Source organism: Homarus americanus, unplaced genomic scaffold (assembly GCF_018991925.1).
Source record: "Homarus americanus isolate GMGI-L3 unplaced genomic scaffold, GMGI_Hamer_2.0 scaffold48406, whole genome shotgun sequence".
Classification (NCBI taxonomy): Eukaryota; Metazoa; Arthropoda; class Malacostraca; order Decapoda; family Nephropidae; genus Homarus; species Homarus americanus.
Window position 1 is genome coordinate 3,148,926 of NW_024753828.1, and position 19,128 is coordinate 3,168,053.

The 19,128-nt window shown below is 42.5% G+C and overlaps 1 protein-coding gene across 1 annotated transcript; it reads right to left on the reverse strand.

Annotated features, from left to right (window-relative positions):
• Positions 1–1,478: 1,478 nt before the first annotated feature.
• On the reverse strand, positions 1,479–9,673 carry LOC121855528. Its single transcript, XM_042350506.1, has 6 exons — positions 9,562–9,673; positions 8,101–8,159; positions 3,996–4,307; positions 3,604–3,795; positions 2,852–2,947; positions 1,479–2,638 (listed from the first exon to the last, which is right to left on the reverse strand). Exons 2-6 carry the CDS (start codon positions 8,134–8,136, stop codon positions 1,886–1,888), a joined length of 1,389 nt encoding a protein of 462 aa, XP_042206440.1. The 5' UTR covers positions 8,137–8,159; positions 9,562–9,673; the 3' UTR covers positions 1,479–1,885.
• Between the last annotated feature and the right edge of the window lie 9,455 nt (positions 9,674–19,128).

Here is a 19,128-nt window from a genome sequence, read left to right on the forward strand (position 1 = left end):
GCAGGAGAACTCTAAGCGTGAATTAATTAACCATTTACTGTAGGTTTGATAGGCCAGCCTGGATTGCTCTTGTTGCAACCAGGCATCCACACGTGATATTTCCACGGGGATAACAACCTAGGTTAACACGCTTAGTCTCGTGTCGACAGCGGTCCACAGGACGGAGTGGCGGTGGAGGACTCTGTGTGGTGTGGTGTCCCGCTCCCTTTCAGGAGGGAGAGAGTCAAGACGACTTCTTAACTAAGCCATGGTCGTCGGGATACTACTTAAAATGAATTTTTTGGGTGTGAAGCGATGAACAGTACAACACTGTTCCACTGCCCACCCCCCTAAAGGCTGGCTAACATACACTAATGGAAAATACATGTCCCAGTTATGCCTCGCCGGGTGTCTTATCTCTAGTAAAACAAACTTTGGAGTTGGTTGCGTGGGTAAGCCTAACGCAACCCATGACAACCTCCTCCAGTAGCACCTCCAGTAGCAACACATTATAATGTAGCTTTATTAGAAGTTTTGATACTGTGTCAGATAAGTAGCGGTGGGGAGAGGCGATGGTTAATAGTTCTGTAAAGTTTTGGGTTAAATGTAAAATTGGTTGTATTGTGGAGTTTGAAAGCATTCATTTTATGACCCTGGGATCAAGTCTTTGTGTTATAAATATATATTGGTCTTATTACCTGCCACATACTACTACATCCTTGCTAAACACCAACAGAGTTTACCAATACCACTACATACTGTCAATAACTTAGCGAAGTTTACGTTGAGACAACAGACGACAAAACTCAATGATATTTAACCTAACTGAAAGTGAAAGTAGATGCCAAAGGGAAAAAAAATCAACAACAACCAAAATCATTAGGTAAGATCATATTTGGTTGCTTTGTCATCTACAGTTGGAAATTACTGAGGCCAGTTTTTTACCCAATCGTGGAGTTAACCTGACGACCTGTAAGGGGTAGAGTGGATGCAGCGCGCTAATACCAAGCCCTCGGTACTGTGGTCAGCGCTGCATATGACACCTTTTACTTCCCCAATTGCAAAGTCAAATGTAAATCCACATCTGCGTTGACTAAGGGTGAACCAGCGACCCTGAGGATAGGATGAAGGCACAGGATCCACTCTTCTGACGCCCAACAAAGACCAAACACTCAACACTCCTTCCATTCTTTGTGACAAAACAAACATGCTTGGATTCACTCATGGCGTAAGTTTATCAGGCGTGCACACACACCATACATACATACCAATTTCAGTGAATGAAGATATGGCTTATATTGAAATAGGAATGTGTTAGAAGATCCCCTTTAGTGACCTCTACTGCCTTAAGAGCCACATTCAGCCTTATGGACATTAAACTTAACAGAGTTGAGACTACTGATGGCCGGGCTCCCCATGAAGTAGTGGCTGGGCTGAGTTTGGAAAATCTCCACATTTGGAACTCGTTTTATGCGAGGAATTTATAAAAAATTCGGCAATATGTTCTTATATTTCTGGTTTATTAACATAACCGTTGAAAATATATTGTGTTAGTACAATATACTGCACAGTATTTCGCAATACAAAACCACGTATCCAGTAATCGTTTATTATTCACCTTTCAAATACTGTACAATTATATGAAATAATTTTGTCATGATTTTCACTAATACATTTTTCTCATAATATAATGTTCATCTATATTACCTTCTAATAATATGCCAGATTGTTCACATCATTTGCCAAAACTTCTACAGTGCGTTAATTACTGTGCCTCCCGGAGACCAGTACTGTACATCCAAATATTTCCATATTTTACTTTATAAGAGATTATCACAAAATAAGAGGAACTGACTCAAGTCCTTGACTGTAAACGTTATGTTAACAATCATTAAACTTGATTCTCTTAACATTTAGGGTTGAAATAAAACTTCTTTGTAAAGCCAAAGTTACAGAGCTGTGGTGCACTAGTTGGGGACAGTTTGTTGTACTCCTTGAGGAATTCTCTGTACCAGTCACACAGCTCCTTGTCGTGGGCCTGCTGCACCAGGGTGCGACACAGGGCTGTGATAAAGGGAGTCCCCTCTTTGGTATAGGTGTATGATGTGAAGTCTCCACTGCTTGAGTACAGACACATCATATCTTGGAGAGGCTCTCGCACCCTTGTACTCCTGGCTGTGCTCACTTGTCGAGGACTTTCATTCTGGTAGTAACCACAACAGAAGTCGAAGATAAACAGCTTGGGTTTGTTTTTTAATCGGGGACATTCCGAATCCTTAAACAGATCACAAACCCACTCGGTGGCTAAACGCTTCATGTCATTAGTAAGGAACTTTTCGTTTCCAATGCCGTGACTAGAAATAATGAAAACAGCACATCCAACGTGGTCCAGTACCTCCATGTCCCTTACTTTGGTCAACACTTGTTTGGTCTGAGCTGCCGTCAAGGAGAAGTGGGCGTGGCCAGTGTATCCCATTTTCCCGAAGACGCTTGCCAGGTTGTTGACATCAGAGCGTGAGCCCTCGAGGTCTAAGTCAGGTCGGTCCTTGAAGGAGCAGTAGCTCAGAATACACACGTATCCTCTCGGGTCTGTGTTCATCTTGTACACGTCTGGTCCTGTTGCTTGAACTGATGAAGGCTTCACCCTCGATTTCAATGACTGAAAATTAAATTTGCTTGTAAATTCTTATATTACTGTAGTGTGATATGATATATTGCTGATTAACACACACACACACAAAGTGTATCCAGTATCCAGTACTTACAAAGACCCTACAATATTCTATACTTGCTCCATTACACGCCCTAAAAATGAAATTGTGATATTACATTAGATTTAGAAGAACTATTGCTTGGGGGTAGTGTTGCTTACCTCGTGGTCACTTGTGATGTGGTACACGTCATCTGAACTGTGCAACACGCTAAGATCTGTAGTAGTAGTAGTAGTTCTTTTCTCTACACGTCTCTCCTGCAACACCAAGGGAAAGGTATCATGTGTTAGAACAGTATTATGTGTTTTCCACAACTCCGGAAAACACCTTGGCATCTGTCAGTTCATGTTTGACTGATGAAAGCAATAACGTCTCCTGGTAATGTGGCTCTCTTCACATAGAGATAATACTACATCTGCTTCTGCTTTAATACATATCATTAAAAAGTTTACTAAATAACAAAGGTCAACGGAAAAGGATGTTATGGATAAAAACAAACCCGGAAGTACCGAGAGCTTTACTGAATCGTAACTGAACCCATTAGGATTAGTTATTTTCAAATAGTATGTGACCGTATGTGTTGTGGACGAGGATAATTTTTGTGATGATTTGTTCTGTCATTTGGTCCTCCCGGCATAACACTCAACAACAATATCTGTTTTCTGAGCGTTTAAGTTTTTTCTTTTTGCAAGATATATGCAGACAGGAGTTCCTAAAATCGCCAGTCTCTCATGATTTCCTTCAATATACTGTACTGTACCTTTATTTACTCACCATACCTGGGGCAAGAGTTAAGGCTTTTGACGGTAACTTAACTCAACCAAGATAATACTGACATAACTAACAATACATCGAAGTGTGTGGACAGTGTTTAAATAAGCCTGTCAGAAATCCACACCTCATTGTGTCTTACCTTGGGGAATAAACTGAGGATGGCCTCCCGGTGCAGGACGAGGGCCAGCTGGCGGGGTGTGGTGACCTTATGCTCCAACACTGTGTCCACGAGTGACTCCACGCTGTAGTCTGGGTCAGCACCAAGCTTCAGCAGTTCTTGTACTTTGGTTTGAATGTCACGAAGCACTAACTCATACAGTGGTACAGAGAGCTGAAATAGTGTACAATTCTTTCAGTGATGAGACAATATGTAATTATTTTATTTAAAATTCTAAGCTTCATTATTTTTCCTGCTGTTATTAGCTTATTACTCGTAGTTCATTATCACCGAAAGCTTAACATTACATACATAAAATAATCATCCAGAGTTTGTATGTACAGAGTATAAACAGTCTTGTATCTCATACTAACCAAATCCTTGTAAGTCCTGTGGCAGTTGTCCCGTTTGTCGTGGTTCATTTCCTCGTCTGACAATAAAATCCTCAACAACTGAGTGTGGCCTCTCACGGCAGCCAGATGAGCTGGTGTTTGGCCGTCCTTGTTGACTATATTGGGGCTGATCAGCTTGAGGAGGAACAACACTATATCCAGTTGACAATAAGAGGCGGCAGTGTGGAGGAGCGTACAGTTGGTGTTCTGTCTTCTAATGGCCGGCCCTGTGTCCTGGAGAAGTTCCTGCACGCGCTCCAAGTCCCCGGATTCTACTGCCGTGAACACTTCTTCCTGAGGACATGAACACACAAGAAAATAAATTATTTCATAATGGAAGGATATACAGTCATTTACATGCCATGATTCAAGGAAGCAGAAATCACAGTCGTATTATTTTTATAATTTAATATTTTTCTTATGCAAATACTTCAGTAATACGTAAATAATTTGTTGATAATATTCGTACCCTTGCATCATAAACGTGGAGAAGAGCGTGGTTTGGTGATCTTAGGGAGAGTCTTTGTGTTGCAGCTCGAGTGATCACTGTCTTGCGATTAACATTGTTGTATGTAATTGTTGGTATTCGTCCAAACATGACTTCATGAATTTGTTTAAGTAAATTATTTATATCAAGTGGTGAGGTGTGAGCTTTGCATTTCTTTCTGTCTTGGCACACGAGAGAGGCGTCTTCTGGAGACATGGTTCTCTTAATACACAATTTGGACAATGTAAAGACATCTTCATTACCTGCCTGTGTGGTAAACGACTCGCTATCTGATGAAGTAAGGCACAATTTCTTTGCTGAAAATGATCTTGATTCATCAGGCACACACAGGTGTCTTTTTCTTGTGACTTGAGAAGTGACATTACTAACTGTGTAACCTACAAATCTTTCACTGTTATACTCCAAAGAAACTACTTCAACAGAGGAGGAGTTCACGCGTATTATGTCAGACGGTGCGGGAGGTGTTGCTCCTGTCTGTGGCGGACTTCTGGGTGCTTCCTTTGTCACTGAAACCGCAGTATCTGGTGATGGGCTCCTAGACCTTCTCAGTGCTGGTGATGGGCTCCTAGACCTTCTCAGTGCTGGTGATGGGCTCCTAGACCTTCTCAGTGCTGGTGATGGGCTCCTAGACCTTCTCAGTGCTGGTGATGAGCTCCTAGACCTTCTCAGTGCTGGTGATGGGCTCCTAGACCTTCTCAGTGCTGGTGATGGGCTCCTAGACCTTCTCAGTGCTGGTGATGGGCTCCTAGACAGCCTTCTCAGTGCTGGTGATGGGCTCCTAGATTGCTCTCAGTGCTGGTGATGAGCTCCTGGAGCCTTCTCAGTGCTGGTGATGGGCCTCCTAGACCTTCTCAGTGCTGGTGATGGGCTCCTAGACCTTCTCAGTGTTGAGTGAACATCAACTGGTGATGGGCTCCTAGACCTTCTTAGTGTTGGTGAAGACACATCAACTGGTGATGGGCTCCTAGACCTTCTTAGTGATGGGTGAAGACATCAACTGGTGATGGGCTCCTAGACCTTCTTAGTGTTGGTGAAGAAGCATCAACTGGTGATGGGCTCCTAGACCTTCTTAGTGATGGTGAAGACATATCAACTGGTGATGGGCTCCTAGACCTTCTTAGTGCTGGTGAAGACACATCAACTGGTGATGGGCTCCTAGACCTTCTTAGTGCTGGTGAAGACACATCAACTGGTGATGGGCTCCTAGACCTTCTTAGTGTTGGTGAAGACACATCAACTGGTGATGGGCTCCTAGACCTTCTTAGTGATGGTGAAGACACATCAACTGGTGATGGGCTCCTAGACCTTCTTAGTGATGGTGAAGACACATCAACTGGTGATGGGCTCCTAGACCTCTTGAGCGTGTTGGTGAGGCACATCAGCTGGTGATGAAATCTGGAGCCTTCTTAGTGATGGGTGAACATCAAAATGGTGATGGGCTCCTAGACCTTCTTAGTGTTGGTGAAGACACATCAACTGGTGATGGGCTCCTAGACCTTCTTAGTGTTGGTGAAGACACATCAACTGGTGATGGGCTCCTAGACCTTCTTAGTGTTGGTGAAGACACATCAACTAGTGATGGGCTCCTAGACCTTCTCAGTGTTGGTGAAGAAACATCAACTGGTGATGGGCTCCTAGACCTTCTCAGTGTTGAAGACACATCAACTGGTGATGGGCTCCTAGACCTTCTTAGTGCTGGTGAAGACACATCAACTGGTGATGGGCTCCTAGACCTCAGTGATGGTGAAGACATCTCACCTGAGGTTTGGTTAGAGACGTTAGCTAGAGGGAGGTTCCTGCCAGTACTGTCTGTTAACTGGAGGAACTCATCTGAAGGCTTATCATCTGGTCTTTCACTTTGTTGTGTTTGCATAAAGTTGTTCAAGGAAGAGAGACTCACTGGAACCTTTTCATTTGGTACTCGGAGATCGTCTAATGAAAGAGCAGGACCAGTATTTGATGTCTCAATTAAGTTTTGCCCAGAGAAAAAATTCTTTGCATTTCTTTTTGTTTGTAAGTAACAAGACCGATTAAACGATGACGAGCGCCTCGATCTGCTACGTTTTTGTCTCCGGAAAGGGTTAATTTTGTCTGGCTTTCTGGGACCAATTCCTTTATAAGCGGCGACAGTTAACTTTGACGGGCTCCAAGACCACCTCTCTTTTTTTTGATGAGTGTATCTGAACCTGATACACGGACTCCAGGACCATTCAATTGGCTGTGTGTGACCTGGTATAGCTGCTGGAGGGAAACCCCAGGACCAGCCATAGGTTTGACTTCCTTGACTGGGACCCCAAGACCAACTCTCTGACTTCGTAGTGTTTTCATTTGACTGAATATTGAAGGCTCCGTCAGCTTGGGGATCGTCCACAGTCATCTGAGAGAGAGGGCATTGTAAATTACGCCACGACGGCGGGGAACAGACAGAACAATCAACACAAGGGCTTAACAATAATTGGGTATATCATTAACTGGATGAGCTGATGTTTTCCTCATAGGGTATCTGAGGCTCGAATAACATTGTGTACCGAACTCATTCTTTCATTCCACATTTACGTTACACAAACTCCTAAAAAGTGGTGGGTTAAGGACTTAAAGGTGTTGATGGGTTAGGTGTTTTAATGCTAGGTGGAAAGTCCTGGGTGGTGCAGTGCCAGGAGTAAAATTCAAGGTGGTAAGTGGGGATGCCCTAGGTGATAGAGGGCAAGGTGACATAATGGTGGGTAGATGGATACTAGTTGGAGGATTTCAGGTGCAAGAATAGTAGGTAGGGGAATGCTAAGTGCTAGGTAGAGGAAGAGTTGGGTAGGGGAGTGCTGAGAGAGGGAGAATCGTGTGCTGAGAGAGAGAATCGTGTAGGGGAGTGCTGAGAGAGTGAGAATTAAGTATAGGAGTGCAAGGAGAGGGAGTGCTGTGTAGAGGTGTGATAGATAAAGAGGTGTTGTGGTGTAGAGGTGCAACAAGGGAGGGAGGCTATTTCCCTGACGTTACTATGTACAGTACACTTGGTAACCTCTGACGACTAAGACGCCATACATTTTATAAAAAATAATTAAAATAAAAATAAATCCCAGTCATCTTTTTAGTTGTTAATTAAAATAAATTCATAAATGATTTTTCCCGTTCCTGAGTATATGCATGGGAGGTAGCAGTAGCCCCAGTTGACTAATGACCGCTCACCCTTCACCTGAATTACCTCAGATCTGCCCCTCGCCCTCTTACGACAGTGAAGTAGGCCACATGGCAAAGACAGTGAGGCAATTTTCTGGGTTATCTAAAGACATATCTGACAACAGCCTTCAGGAAGTCATGTCACGCACGTAAACGGAAATACAATGTGAGGAAATTAGCAGCAGCAGCCACCGTTAAGGCTTAAAAACTTCCTGGAATCTTCAAATTATAATGAATCTACAGAATTGATGTTCCGAGTAAGAGAATCATCCTCATATGGGAGTAAGAAGGTAGTGGTAGTGTTGGTAGTAAGGAGGTAGTGGTGGTAGTAGTAGGGAGGTAGCGGTAGTGTTGGTAGTAAGAAAGTAGGAGTGTTGGATACAGTCAGTAGGTCGGCACGTAACTCACCTCCCCTGCTGTGTGGTGACTGGCCGACGCCGCCATCTTTCCTCGTCAGGTTTTCGCCTCTGAAACAAATGATAACATTTATAATTTTCGTTAAATGTGACTTGTATTTCACCTTACAGAATCTAATCTTATTTTGGAATCACATACGTATTCTCATTTTGTTTTCATGGATTTTCAAACTTTTGTCGTTTATTTATCAAAGATGAAAGTGTATAGCTTCCGTAGTGGCCTTCCTGGTAGGCTCCGTGTTCCCCGTCCTTCCTACGCTTCCTCCAGATTACCTTGACACAACCACTCCTTTCTTCCTGATACAATACCTACAACTGCAGTGAGGTTAGTGATGATAATGAACGGTGTGTTTGTGATAGTTGTTAAATTGTTATATGATTTAATAGACTGCTGAAAAGTGTATTTTTTTCACAGATGGTCAGTAGATCTAACATTACATTATATGATTTTTCTGGCTGGCTCTCCGGCTGTTCATTACGTAATTATTGCGCCTAAGGCTCTTTAGTTGGTCAAACTTTGTGTTAGAAGGACATCGAGGCAGGTATGGCTGCACATATCGAGGTTTGGCATGATGTGGTACACTAATTTAATTAGTTTGTGAATAGGCCAGAGGACCCTCAACAGGACACACATAATTACTGCTGTACGTAACTAGAGTAGAAACCTCATAAGTTATAACTCTCTGACATAAGGCTGAGCTGCCATGAACATATCTAGATAGTGAACATCCTGCATCAGATTCCTGACAGCAGGAGGCTGGATGTGAACAACTTAGGCGGTGACCACACACACACACCACACCTTAATACATGTATGGTAATAACTGTGCATTAGTCATGGTTTTGAATTAGTTTTTTATTTTGAGCGTTAACCATGACACAGCCGTGCACTAACCATTATAGTGACGTGCATTAATGTTTGTCAACAGAGAGCAAAACCATACACGGTTAGGTTTGGGCGCGCGTGATGTCATTGTGTGGGAGGGAACCCGCGCCCTGGCTGGCTGACCTGGTTGGTGTATTTAGTCTAACTTCGCACACACAGAACCGTGCACACAACACTTTACACCTACAACACCGCGCCTCACGCAACATCACGCGCACACACAACACCACGCGCGCACATAACACAACGCACAAGTAACAGGCAAATGCAACATAATAAACCCCGTACGGTACAGTATGTGAGTCAAGGTGAACAAACTGGCAAGAGCTAAACCGTCGCTTTCACACACCACCCACACACATACGAGACTAAAACCTCAAAAACAGTCTGATGTTGAGATGTGTTGTGTAACATCCATGTGCTATCACACACTGTCCTAAACATTCATAAAAACATAAATTTCACTAAGAATTTTCGTTATTGATACGAATCAAACCAGTTTTACTTAGCAATGCACGATAGTAGAAAACCTTGGTTGTTAACGGGAGCAGCGGTATATTTGTTTACCTTAGAGTTACGCTTCACAACGGTGGAGTCACTTCTGCTGCAGTAGTATGAGCACAGTATTAAGATAGATCCTCAGAGTGTGGAGCGCGAGCTGCGGTGTTGCTCACGTCGTCGCTGGCGAGTGAGTGAAGCTGCAGCCCAGCGCCGCAGTATTAAGTGTGTAAGCCAGCTGGGGCTCCCTCCCTCCCACACCTCGCACAGGCTGCAACAAGTGAAGTGACGTAGTTGTTCACGCGTTGGGACCTGTGAGGAACTGTTGGGAGCTTCATACAGACACACCCACCCACTACAGTATCTCACCAACATAAACACACCACAGTCATTATAATGCAGCTATGTCAACCTTACACTCACTCTTCATCATACCTAACTCAACCATACACTCAAGTACTCATATACCCAATCAAACCACCGGTGGAGGTTGTGATTGTATTGTTGATTGTAGCTATGGGATTGTAGTAGTCATGTGGTTGGCATGTGCTATGCTGTTGATTCTTGATAGTTGTAGCGATAGTAACTGGTTGTAGCGATAGTAACTGGTTGTATTGTTGATGATTGCAGCATAATGCGGCTGTGCTGCTGGTGGTTGTATCAGTGGTGTAACAATGGAATTTTTTTGTAATGGATTTTTCAACATTTGTGATAGAAGCTGTTTAAACCACACCCACCTGTACCACGTCACCGCCTTATATTGGCACTGGTCGCCCTCTACAACACCCTGTTCCCGCCAAATTACCGACACTGATCTGAATGTTACGTTACGCGACTTGAGGACAGAAAGTTAGTTTGGTTGCGTTCATGGTTTGTAGAAGATGTAAAGGCCTGGGACTTTGGGGATAGAAATCCCTTACCAGGCTAATCAGGTTCTTAATAAAGGAAAGTCAAGGACCATGGTTTTCTGAGGAATAGCAAACAACCGTTTGAGATTGACATCTCTTTACTATAAAAAATATAACACAAAACTCTGACACCACTCAACAAACCTCAAATAATTACGGGAGTCAAACAATTAATGGAGTCAATACTTAATGGAGTTAATCAATTAATGGAAGCAAACAATTAAAGGGAGCAAACAATTAATGGGAGTCAGCAGTTAACAGAATCAAACAATTAATGGGAGTCAACAACTGAAAGAATCAAACAATGAACAGATATTTCCTACGGCAGTGGCCCTGGGGTAAGGTTCTGGAACACGGTGATCCACACTCAGGGTAGGGAAGCATCCATTCAACTCCACACTCCAGCGACGTCTTGAAATGGCAGAACACCGGGGCACAGACGGAATGAGCAGAACTGACGGTCGTGGTATCGTAGTGGTAGATGACCAGAGAATTGACAGTCGTTAGGTGAAGGTCTGGGGACACAGCCCACGAGTCCAGGACCCATGATGAGATCACACCAGAATTTGACGAACAGCGGGGTAGCTAGATAGTGACTGTATGGCGGCTGGGTTGAATCTGCCGGTGTCCCAGATAGTCGCTGCCGTTCTCACATCTGTCCAACCGCCCCAAGTGTCGTCCGCACCAGCACCAGCAAACGAGCGAATTAGCAGCCGTAACCAGCAGGAAGATCGTTTCCGCCCTTACAGAAGATGTGGGGGCTCTTGGTGTGTTCGTGGATTCTGTTGGTTCTAAATATTCTTAAGTGTTTTTGGGTATTTCTGAACCTGTACGTTTTATCGTGAGTACTTATTAAACCAATAAATTCAAGGTGATTGTTAGTGTAACCGCCAATCAGGCGGTTAAAGGAATATTCAGACTCGTGACGTTGAACTCGAACATTATAATTCGATCAAACCTGTTGAATACAATTCATTTTAGTATTTCAAATAATTCATACATAGGCAATCATACATAAACGTTTAATCCAATATATATTTATATAACAATCATAGCTATGTAATTAGTCTAACCTTAACTCATATGAGTACTTAATTTGTCATATTTTTATGTCGTCACAATGATAAACGATGCATTGGACACAGTCTACCTGTGTACACAACAAGTACACGTTAAACTTACGTGTTGAAAGTCTTCAGGAGAAACAGGTTAGGTGTTGGCACTATGATGGGGATAGCTACAGTGAGGAAGCGGTGCCCTGCCGGGCACTCGCATGTCAGGCAGGCTATTCAAAATCTCTGTGTCAGGTATGTTATACGCAAACAAGATCCCATTACACCACCCAACACCTCTACCTACTGTGTCCTCATCTGCCTCCATCTCAACACTATATATATATATATATATATATATATATATATATATATATATATATATATATATATATATATATATATATATATATATATATATATATATATATATGCTGATAACCACAAGGAAAGAAGAAAACACGAAGTTCCCAAGCTCTTTCGTGTAATTCACATCTTCAGGGGTGAGTACAGACTAAAGAGAAGTACAAAACAAGGTGTATATATACTGAGGAGGGTGAGGCCAGGTCCACAATGGTCAGGTATTAGGTAATGACCCTACTAATCTTTAAATAGCACCGCAACGGTCGGTAGTCAGGTTAGAGGGTAAGGTGACCCAACCTTCTCACCTGGTTATAAATCTTCTTAATTACAAAATTGTCCAGTTTGTACATGCCCTTACTCAAATTCATGTTGAGTGCTTAGGTATGTTTAATGAGACTAGATTCTATGATGTTTCTACTATCAATTGAATTACAAGGTAATATTGAGGAGGCATTATCCCAGTCAATGCAATGCTTATTATCCCTCAAATGAACAAACAGAGAGCATAAGAACATAAGAATGGAGGAAACTGCAGCGGGCCTATTGGCCCATACTGGGCAGTCCCGTTTACACCCAACCCCTATTGCTCATATAAGCATCCAACCTATGTTTGAAGCTATTCAGCGTATTCCAGTTAATGATGATATTTGGTAACTTGTTCCATTCATCCACTACTCTGTTTCCAAACCAGTTACGAGTTCGCTCCTGGTTGGATAGTTTGAGTACCTTTGTAATGCCCCCTTTGTTTAGCCCTGACTTCCGCTCTATCAGGTCGTCCCTCGCTCTATGTCTCTCGAGGGAGTGCAAATTAAGATACTTTAACCTGTCTCTATACTCAAGGTTCCTAATGCCCGGGATTAGTCTTGTCATTCTCCTCTGAATTCTTTCCAATGATTCTATATCCATCCTGTAATACGGTGACCAGAACTGAACTGCGTAATCCAGGTGTGGTCTCACAAGCGCAAGATACAGTTTTAGGATGACCTCGCTAGTCTTGTAACTAACACTCCTTTGTATGAACCCAAGTACTTTATTAGCCTTGTTACGAGCAAAAACACATTGTTTACTTGGCTTAAGGTTCCTACTTATCATTACTCCTAAATCTCTCTCGCAGTCGGATTTCTCTATGGCATCGTTGTTCATCTGGTGTCTGGTTTCCCTGTTTACATCTCCTATACTGAGTACTTTACATTTGTCCACGTTGAATTTCATCTGCCATTTTTCAGACCATTCCAAAAATTTTTTTAGATCTTCCTGTAGAGCATTGGATTCCTGGCCTGTCCTAACACTATATTTATGTTGTTTAAGTCTAGTTACAAGATCTTTACCTGTCTGGCCTAAGTAAAACATATTACATTCCTTGCAAGAAACTTGATAAATGAAACCAATTGTGTTGTTGGGGGAGTTCTTGATTAACATTTGTTTAACAGTGCCACGTTTAATGGTTTAATGATTAATGATGGTTTAAGGGTTATTGTTCGTAGTGATGGCGACTGTAATGGTTGTGGTGGTTATTGTTTGTAGTGGTGGTGATTGTAATGGTTGTGGTGGTTATTGTTTGTAGTGGTGGTGATTGTAATGGTTGTGATGGTTATTGTTTGTAGTGGTGGTGATTGTAATGGTTGTGGTGGTTATTGTTTGCAGTGGTGGTGATTGTAATGGTTGTGGTGGTTATTGTTTGTAGTGGTGGTAATTGTAATGGTTGTGGTGGTTAGTGTTTGTAGTGGTGGTGATTGTAATAGTTTTGGTGGATATTGTTTGTAGTGGTGATGATTGTAATGGCTGTGGTGGTTATTGTTTGTAGTGGTGGTGATTGTAATGGTTGTGGTGGTTATTGTTAGTAGTGGTGGTGATTGTAATGGTTGTGGTGGTTGTTTATAGTGGTGGTGATTGTAATGGTTGTGGTGGTTATTGTTTATATTGGTGATTGTAATGGTTGTGGTGGTTATTGTTTGTAGGGTGATTGTGGGGTCAAGGTGGGTGGTTGTTTGTAGTGTAGTGGTGATCAACGGTGGTGGTTATTGGTTTGCAGGTGGTTATTGTTATAGTGGTGGTGATTGTAGTTTTATTGTGGTGGTTATTGTTTATATTGGTATCGGTAATGGTTGTGTGGTTGCTGTTCAGGTGGTGGTGGATTGTAATGGTTGTGGTGGTTATTGTTTGTAGGTGATTGTAATGGCTGTGTGGTTGTTTGTAGTGGTGGTGATTGTAATGGTGTGGTTATTGTTTGTAGGGTGGTGGTTATTGTTAGTAGTGGTGGTGATTGTAATGGTTGTGGTATTATTGTTTATATTGGTGATTGTATTGCTGTGGTGGTTGTTGTTTGTGGTGGTGGGTGATTGTAACGTTTGTGGTGATATTGTTCAGAAAAAGTGATGATTGTAATGGCTGGTGGTGGTTATTGTTTGTAGTGGTGGTGGTTGTTGTTTGTATGGTGGTGATTGTACTTTGCTGTGGTGGTTATTGGTTTGTAGGATGATTGCAATGGCTGTGGTATATTGTTTGGTAGTGGTGCAGGTTGTTGTTTGGTGGTGGTGATTGTAATGGTTGTGGGTGGTTGTTGTTTGTGGTGGTGGTGATTGTAATGGTTGTGGGTGGTTATTGTTTATATTGATGATCGTAATTGGTTGTGGTGGCTATTTTTTGCAGTGGTGGGTGATTGTAATGGCTGTGGTCGTTATCATTATAGTGGTTATTGGTAATGGTTGTGGTGGTTATTGTTTGTAGGTGGTGGGTGATTGGTAATGGTTGGTGGTGGTTATTGTTTATTTTGGTGATTGTAATTTATTGTGGTGGTTATTGTTTGTAGTGGTGGTGATTGGTAATGGTTGTGGTGGTTATTGTTATAGGGTGATTGTAAATGGTTGTGGTGGTTGGTTGTTTGTATTGGTGGTGACCGTAATGGTTGTGGTGGCTATTGTTTATGGTAAGTGATTACAATGGTTGTGGTGGATATCATTGTTTGGTGGTGGTAAGTGACTGTAATGGCCAGATGGTTAGTGTTTGCAGGTGACTTGTGTGTGGTTATTACTTTTAGTGGTGATTGTAATATTGGTGGTGGTTAGTGTTTGTGGTGGTGGTGATCGGTACTTGTTGTGGTGGTTATTGTTTTAGTAAGATTGTAATGCATGGTGGTTATTGGTTTGTGGTGGTGGGTGATTGTGTCTTGGTTGTGGTGGTTAGGTTTGTAGTGATGGTGATTGTACTTGGTTGTGGTGGTTATTGCTTGTAGTGATGTTGATTTACAAATGGTTGTGGTGGTTATTGTTTATAGTGGTGATGATTGTACGTATTGTAGTAGTTACTATTTGTAGTGGGTGATGATTGTAATGGCTGTGGTGGTGATGATTGGTAATTGGTTGTGTGGTGGTTATTGTTTGTACTTGGTGACCGTAATAGCTGTGATGGTTATTGTTTGTAGGCGACTGTAATGGTCGTGGTGGATATTGGTTTACAGGTTGTGGGTGAAATGAAGACAAAGGAAATGGCTGTCACTACTTTTATTCACTCACACTTTGTTTTCCTAGATTCCTTATTGACTATTAATTTATATACTATGAACTCCAACTCCAAATGGAGCAGAGGTGACACTGTGGGGTTAAGAGGGATATTGGTTCACACTCAGGATGGGTTGGTGAAAGGAAACTCACATTTGTTCTCTGTATACATATTAGCTGATGTACACTGGAAACCATAATCTCTAGCCACCTGGGCTTGGTACTCATGAGGCTAGAACAGTGTCCTTTCTGTATCAGCCCACTCTCAAACTATTTCTACAAATACATGCACTAACACACACAGCTCATAGTACGCTGTATAGATGACATTATGTATATATATATATATATATATATATATATATATATATATATATATATATATATATATATATGTTGAGTTTTGTTAGCCTCAGTGAGTACAGACTAGTCTGCACTCACCCCTGAAGATGTGAATTACACGAGCGCTTGGGAACCTGTGCTTCCTTGTGGTTATCAGCGATACCTAGACTACGCCACACTCCACAGTGATTTACTTATATATATATATATATATATATATATATATATATATATATATATATATATATATATATATATATATATTTAACTCTTTCAACAAATGCATGATGCTGCCCTGAGAGTTGTCGGAGGCTCCATGTGCCCAGGTGATGATCAAAGTATTACACTATAAGGGTACAAATGAGGAGTGACTATCCACGTGTAATTTAAGGTTTTTGGAAATATGCAGTTAAATTAAATACGATTTTCTTCTTGCAGCAGTTACGAATACGGGAAATAAAAGATATAGATGGGGTGTGGTGAACTCATCGTGGTCTAGGGCTACAAGCGCCTGTAAACGACATGTGGATTCACTCGGGTGGTCGGTAGCGTTTATTTCATTCATACTTTCGTAACTACAACCTATGGTAATTTTGTCTTCTGTGTTCATACATAATGAAGATATGTTTCAGAGTATAAAAATGCCATATACAATATTTTATACATAATATCATCTATAGAGCTGCACTAGATGACTTAAAGTGTTCAGCATATGTGTTGCCTTTGTGATAGTTAGACTGGGCCCCGGCCCAGAAAGGACACTGTGCTAACTCTCCAGCACCACCCAGGTGGGCTAGGAGAATATGGTTTCTGAGTGTACAATGCTTGGTGCTGGGGGTGGCAGCTTGAGTCCAAGCGTGGGGTAGGAGAGAGCTGGTTGGTGAGGGTGTTCAGAGTGATACAGGCAGCTTGAAGGGTGGCAGTTGCTGGCGGGGAGCGGGAGGGGCCACCAGGCAGGAGCGGAGGAGGAGGAGGAGGTGTTGCTTGCTGTTGGCTGTAGGTAGAAAGAGAGTGGCCGGGCAGGGGGTAGCCTTATATAGCGCGGGTAGGCGGGGTTGAGCAGCGACCTCCGCTTATGTTAGGCGGCGCTGGGTTGCCGACCTAGCTAACAGGCGAGGCACACGCTGGGGGAATTCCGGGAAGAGGGTCGGCTGGTTGGGGACTTCAGCGGTTGTAGGAGGAATCCACTACAACACCGCCACCTCCAGCCTGCTTTTGCACTTACACCCCGGGACTTTCGTACAAAGTTTTTTTTTTTTTTTTTTTTTTAATAATTATTATTATTTTTAAATTTAACCATTAAAACCTTACATAATTTATTATGATATCATTACGGGAGTAATCTGTGTCGAGCAATAAAATTGGTGGGTTATAACGTAAGTCTGTTCTATGCTATGTGGACACAGAGTAATTTTTTTTTTTCAGTGCAAAAGGAAGCAGCATGATCCGACCACCTTCACCTCCCCTGCCTGGGTGGGGTTAGCTACTCATCCACAGCTGCGGGTCGATTGCAGGGGAGGGGGAGGTTGGAATATCTCAGAGCGCGAACTCCACTGTATAACCTAGGGGTGTCTCTTTCAAATTCAGACCTTGACCTTGATCGTGACTCATCATAATAAGGCAAGGGCCTCATACACACACACACAGTATAGCTACACCTTTGCAGTGTGAACTTTATCGTTATTTCTTTTGTATTTGCTTCAGGACTACACCGTGGCTCCAAATTTGGCAGTGCTGAGTCACAGTTTGGGTAACTGCCCATCTGTTTGAATGGCCTGAGTCGCAAGTGTCAGGGTGAGTATTAAATATGATGCATGCTAAGTCTAATCATATAAGTTTGGTGAAATCAAATGACCTTGTCTTGGAGTTATTTTGGGGACACATACAGGCATACAGGACCAAATAACACCCCTCCCGGAAGTTGTGGGCAGAGTAATGGACAATGTTTAGTTTAGTATTGCTGGAAGTTGGTGAGAAGTTGATCTATTATACTGTACCGGTGCAGGAGAGACAAATCACCGACTCAAGGTTACGCTTCATATTAAGGCGTCCATCATCACGAAAAGACGACACAAAAGCTCTCTTCACCAGTTTTAAGGCGGCAATTGCAACGGAAAAGCCTTGTGCATATGCTGAAAGTCTACACATCATGCGTCCTTCCCTCCTATGATGCAGATAAGCGCTGTTCATAAACTAACGGATGTTTTACTACTGGCATACGGATTATTATTATTTTTTTTATTCTCATGGTTGTATAAATTTCGTATAATTTGCTACCACTTGTTACCTTTACCAGCCGCCTGATAGGTTTGGAAATTATACTAGGATGACACCTCTTACATCCGACCTGGGATTGAACTCATGACTCACAGTGAGAGGGAAGCAACAACTGTTCGGCCAAGAGTGAAAATATAGGTTTCCGGCACTTTTATTTTCATCGATTTTTCTCCTCTGTAATAATATATAAGTAACCATATTGTTGAGTACTTCAAACATTCCTGAACATATTTACGGTGCATTCTCATGTCCTTAAAAGATTCATGGTGCGCAATTGAATAAGAATGAATTAAAGTTGGTGTACAAGTGCACACAGTATTTATGAATACTTATTGTGGTGGTGATCTCAGCACAACCCCTGCACTACCCACGCTAGTAAGTTGGGGAGAGGTACATTCCTCACCTACTACACACTTTGATGTTACTAAATAATACACCGAATTAGTTAAATGAATAAACTATGATTGCAATTGTAATGAACAGAGTTATTCATTATAAATAATAAATAACAAATAACTATTCATCATCATAATGAGATACACTAGCACACACACACACACACACACACACACACACACACACACACACATCTGTCAATAATCGCAATGATCATCTACTTAATTGATGTAAAATAGCTTCCACACTATGTGGGAGGAAGTAATTGGCACATTAGCGGTCCTGTGGTGCAACCTGCCGGCAGACTCTTTCCGACGTCATCTGTTTAATGTCGAACAGCGGCCCACACTTGCTTTGCTATCTGCCCTGCACACTACGCCTCGTTACTCGCCCCACACTACGCCTGTTATCTGCCCCATTAATTACACCTGTTATCTGCCCCACCACCCATACTTCCCTTCACACTACACCTGGGTTATCTGCCCCACACACTACGCCTGTTACCTGCCCCACACCACACCTGTTACTCCGCCCCACACTACACTCCACATCTGCCCCACACTACACCTGTTATCTGTCCCACACTACGCCTGTTACCTGCTCCACACCACACCTGTTATCTGCCCCACACTACGCCTGTTACCTGCCCCACACTACGCCTGTACCTGTCTGCCCCACACCACACCTGTTACCTGCCCCACACTACACCTCTTGTCTGCCCCACACCACACCTGTTACCTGCCCCACACTACACCTGTTATCTGCCCCTTACTACACATGTTACCTGCTCCCCACACTACA